The 4,790-nt window shown below is 47.3% G+C and overlaps 1 protein-coding gene; it reads left to right on the forward strand.

Annotated features, from left to right (window-relative positions):
• The first annotated feature begins 1,257 nt into the window (after positions 1–1,257).
• Positions 1,258–4,204, forward strand: GSTUM_00004040001 (uncharacterized protein). XM_002835195.2 has 2 exons: positions 1,258–1,807; positions 1,868–4,204. Exon 2 carries the CDS (start codon positions 2,158–2,160, stop codon positions 3,286–3,288), a length of 1,131 nt encoding a protein of 376 aa, XP_002835241.1. The 5' UTR covers positions 1,258–1,807; positions 1,868–2,157; the 3' UTR covers positions 3,289–4,204.
• Positions 4,205–4,790: the final 586 nt, after the last annotated feature.

The following is a 4,790-nucleotide window of genomic DNA, read 5'->3' on the forward strand; positions in this document are numbered from 1 at the left end:
CCCGTTTGTTCGGGAGTGCTTATCCCTCTTTCTAGAAGTGGACACTTTCTCTCCCCCATTTCCCAGCGCACTTCACAGCAGGAACCCTTTCTCTTCTTCGCACCACAATCATCAACATGTGTTACAGGTTATTTGATGCTTGTCGATAGGTTTCCCATAACACACACACACCCATCATTGGTTAGCGGTTAGACAACTACGGAACGGCGCTTGTGCTCCAAAGGGGAATAATCCCCCCTTCTTTCGTACTTGTACTTGTAATGTCCAACGGCCAGCCCCCCCCCGTCAGCGCAGCACAAGCAACCAAGCAAAGTAAAAATGCTCGCGACAACAGAAAAATGGACAGAAGGATGGACAGCCTTCTCCAACAACCCCCCCCTCTATTGGGAAGCATGGCTAGTCCAGGTTCTAGACAGTAATCGACTCACTGCAAGAGAGGGCAGCAGCGAAAAAGCGGTTGAATTTTTCTTTTCTTTTCTGCCTTCACCGTGATAATTTCTGTTACTGTAGTCTTTCTGTTCACGCGTTTGCACACGATCCAAGCCGTATCCGTCCATACACTTGCAAGCGGAGCTAGAGAAGAATGGAATGAAGTTACTGCATCCATGCCATGCATGCCATATCCGTCCTCCACCACCCCCCTTCACTATCACTTCTGTTTTCCGGATCACCGTCCATACACGGTCGTGCAGCATTTCTCAACTAGAATTCAATACTCGAGTACACGTCCGTCTGTAACACCCCTCTCACTTTATTTGAGAGAATACTGAGTAGAGAGAAGGGGAGTAAGAAAGGTACAGTAGGCCATTCGTCTGTGTCTGTACCATTTCTGCTGTGTACCGGTATCTGTACTGTACTCGTACATTCACACAACCCTTCTCACTCCCGATCTTTGTCGGCCAGTCATCATAAGCATCACCCCCCATCACCTATTTCCACCCTCACCCAGAGAGCCCTCTCTACCCACGGAAGGAAGCCCACCCACACGCTACGGTAAATTTTTTTGCATCCGTACCCTTTCTCGCTACGAGTGCTACAAAGTTACAATCATCCTACAACCCACCCATCACTCTCCTGACTGTCCCTACGAGTACATTTCTCAGACCCAACCGCCCGTCGCAAAAGTTGCCACCGTCGGAGAATCTAGATAGGGCAGCTTGAGCCCCTCCTGCTACCCGAGTTCCTTTTTTCCTTATTTTTATTTACCTTCCTGCCTCCCCGTAACTGTTACTTGTATGTAGGGAATAATCTGGTACTGTAGAGCCCATTGTTCGACTTTCCCATCAGTTGTGTCCCACCCACCCTATTCTCACACACACCCATACAGAGAGGACCACACCCCCCCCCCCTCCTTCCTCACCTTCCCTCCCCTTCTACGTTAGTCGCACTTCCCTGCCTTCCCAGCCTACCTGAACTTCTCTCACTTCTCCGTCGTCTTCCTCCCCACTTCCTGAAGACTTCTGCATCAGTCACCGTCATTCACCCAGTTCTTTGATGCTGGCTTCCGAGTGTCTCTATACCTGCTAGTACACCGCAATTTTACTCAGTGGCCACCGAGAGCCGGCGTTCGGGAAGGTGCACTAGTGATTGTATCCCTCAAACGCGCGATCTCGCTCCCAGTCTTTTTTTGCTCGCCCACATATTTCTCCGGGCTCTGCAGCAGGATTTTTTTGTTTCTGTCCAACAGGAACGGAGGAAGCTGGCAGTATTATTCATCTACCTCCCCCCCCTCCCTCCCACCCTTCTTGTCCAACTTCCGCCGTTGCCCCCCCCCCTTTAAATTATCAACCAACGCCCGCAGAATCAGGTGGGTATCCGAATGTCAGACCCTCCAACACCACCAATGTCTTCTAACGTTCCTATTTAGCACTCCGCCCGCGCTTTCAATCTCGTCTTCCACATACACACTCGACTCGATTATTGCCATTCGGGACTACACTTCTTCAACTTACTATCCGGTCTCAGCAAAGTGTTCTCTCTCTTTCTGATCAGACCATCACCTTCCTTCATAAATATTCTCTCTTTGTCTGTCTTTACGTCCTTTACAAAGTGGATTATTTGAGCAGCAAACAGTCGGTTTCGTAGGGATCGAGGACCGATCTTGTACCTCTTACACTCACTCACCTATATCCCTCCAACACAACTCACATTCACAGTATGGGTAGTCGGAGATCAAGACGTCCTCCTTCATTGAACCTTTCCCTATCGTCTCGCGAAACATCTCCCACAAACAGAACTACACCTTCCCCCGATCCGGATACGGACGACGAACGCATGTCAAACGGGTATAATAACAACCGGCCGCTGAGTGTAGCGTACCCTACGGGCCCGTACTGTGTAAAACGACCGTCATTGTCGGAAGTATTATCAAACACCGCAGGAGCACCGTTCACCCTTACCGCTTTTATGGCCTTTCTCTCTCAGAACCATTGCCTTGAGACCTTGGAGTTTACAATGGATGCCACTCGATACCGAAAGTACTTCAATGCTTGTGTTGCAAGCGAGGACAACAAGTCTGCTGCTGCTGCGGAGAAGGGACCTGAATATGTACGGATGTTGTGGCGGAAGATACTGGATGCCTACATTGTGCCCAATGGTCCTCGCGAGGTTAACTTGCCTTGCACCGTACGGAACCACATTCTTAACCTGCCATCTTCTCGGACACCGCCACCACCGGAATCGCTTGATTCAGCTGTAAATATCGTCTATGAGCTGATGCAGGAAAGCGTCCTAATGCCCTTCATTAGCGACTGCCAGCAACAGGCCGCGTGTGCGGGACATTACCCATGGGGAGAGGCCGCACAGTCAGATGAGAATTTGTGCATGCGTGGGAGTCTTGATGAGCGGTTTTTGAGGAGGAGGAATAAGAGGGATTCTTCGCCTCCACCACTATTGGATTTTGTGTCGAATTCCTACTCGAGCGGGTCCACTCGCCAACAAAGAGTGGCTTCTCCTTTCAGTGCGAGTTTGGGATGGCACAGGAATTCAGCTGGGATGGGTCCTGGTTCTTGGGGTTCGGGTAGTGGTGATAGTTTAATGATGATGGTGGAGGATTCTGGCACCTCATCACCGGGGTCATTTGCAAATCCTATGACGCCGCCTACCACTCCACCGACCTGTGAATCCATGCTCTCCACCTCGACCACCAGCTCTCCAAAGCACAAGGCAACTGTAGACAAGGCAGCCAAGGGTTGGAAGAATATGACAGACCTTAGGAATTTGGGAAAGCAGCTTGGCTGGAGCAAGAAGAAGGGCCCTCAAATCTGGAGCGAGAACGGCAGTTTCTAATTATTTTTCTTCGACCTACGGATTCCTCTACCAGTTCATTTTATTAATCCGATATTTTTATGCTGCCACGAAGTCGACGAATCTTATACTTGTTATATCTTCCAATCATTGGGTTGATATGCGGTTTTTTATCTACGACACACCATTTAGACACGAATCACGTCCTTACATAACCCTCTATGATACGCTAATTCGCATCGTTATCCTCTACCACTACTAACTTAGTCGGGGATAAACGGGCATCATCATCATCATCGACCCTCTTCACCTGTACTTTTACAAAAAAGCGGACGGTTTCATTCTTCAAAAACCTTGCATTATCTATTACGGGGATTTTTCTTTTCTTTTTTTACATTGTGTTTTTTCTGTTTTTGCATTGTACCTACGGCGCATTTGGGCGTACTTTTTTTTTGGAGCAATGGTGGACGAAAGGGATAAAAAGAGTCTGGGAGTTTCATATTTCAACATTTTCCTTACGGTTGAAGGGTTCATCAAATGAGGGGAGGAATGAGGAGCATATTGCTGCTCTTGTTGAGTATCGCAATTATTATTTTTTGCCTCCTTGGGACGAAAAAAAAAAGAGTAAAGGATGGATCATATTTTTTTGGGGTTTTTCTTTTCTTTACAAATCTCCCAGACTTTTTTTTATTTCCTTTCTCTTGGGAAATGGGTCTTATTTGTAACAGAACCCTTATTTTCCATCTGTATTATGGATTTTTTCTTCTTCCCCTTCTTGTCATTATTATTACCCCTCATATCGTAGGGCGGCTACCTTTTTTTCTCTGGTTGTCTTATTTCTTTCATCGAAACTTTATCGCATTGGTGCGGGATAGGATAGGACAGGATAGGGTGAAGGGGGGTGGGGAGTCCAGCGATGTGGTTTTGGGTAGGAATGAAGAAAGAAGTCTTGCCAAAATATTCACACAATTTGGTAGCAACCAGTTTGGTGGTTCCAAGATGAATAGGTTTACTCGAAATCCGCACTGCATTTTTTTATGGGGAGTAAAATTGCTCAGGTAATATGTGATAGAATCATCGTGAACTTTTGGAAGATGCACTTTTTCTTCTTTCGTCCCCCTCCAACAATTTTTCTGGGGGATCGAAGGATGAATGAATAATCTGAAAAGAAGAAAAGAAAAGAGGGAAGCCCCATTGCGCATACCGAACTGTGCACTTGGCGATGCCGTGCTACAAGCACTGGTTGATAAGCTGATGCCTATGATACACCACAGCACTTTTCCTCTCCTTCCACTCTATCGTTTTTAACCAGAAGCTGGATGTGATGTGCACCACCACAAAGTAAGTACCTTACCGCAACTCACTCACTCGTTTTAGCAGACACCACAGCGATAAAAAACCAGGAGCTATTTGCGGGACCTTCCCACCACCACCACCACCACCACTGCCCTAGGCAGGAATGTGGGACTTTTCTCTCTCTTTCTCTTTTTTTTTTTTTTTGCAAAAACCAAAAGTGCAAGGAATAGTTGATTCCTCGTCCTTAA

The sequence above is a fragment of the Tuber melanosporum genome (assembly GCF_000151645.1).
Source record: "Tuber melanosporum whole genome shotgun sequence assembly, scaffold_1, strain Mel28".
NCBI classification, from domain to species: domain Eukaryota; kingdom Fungi; phylum Ascomycota; class Pezizomycetes; order Pezizales; family Tuberaceae; genus Tuber; species Tuber melanosporum.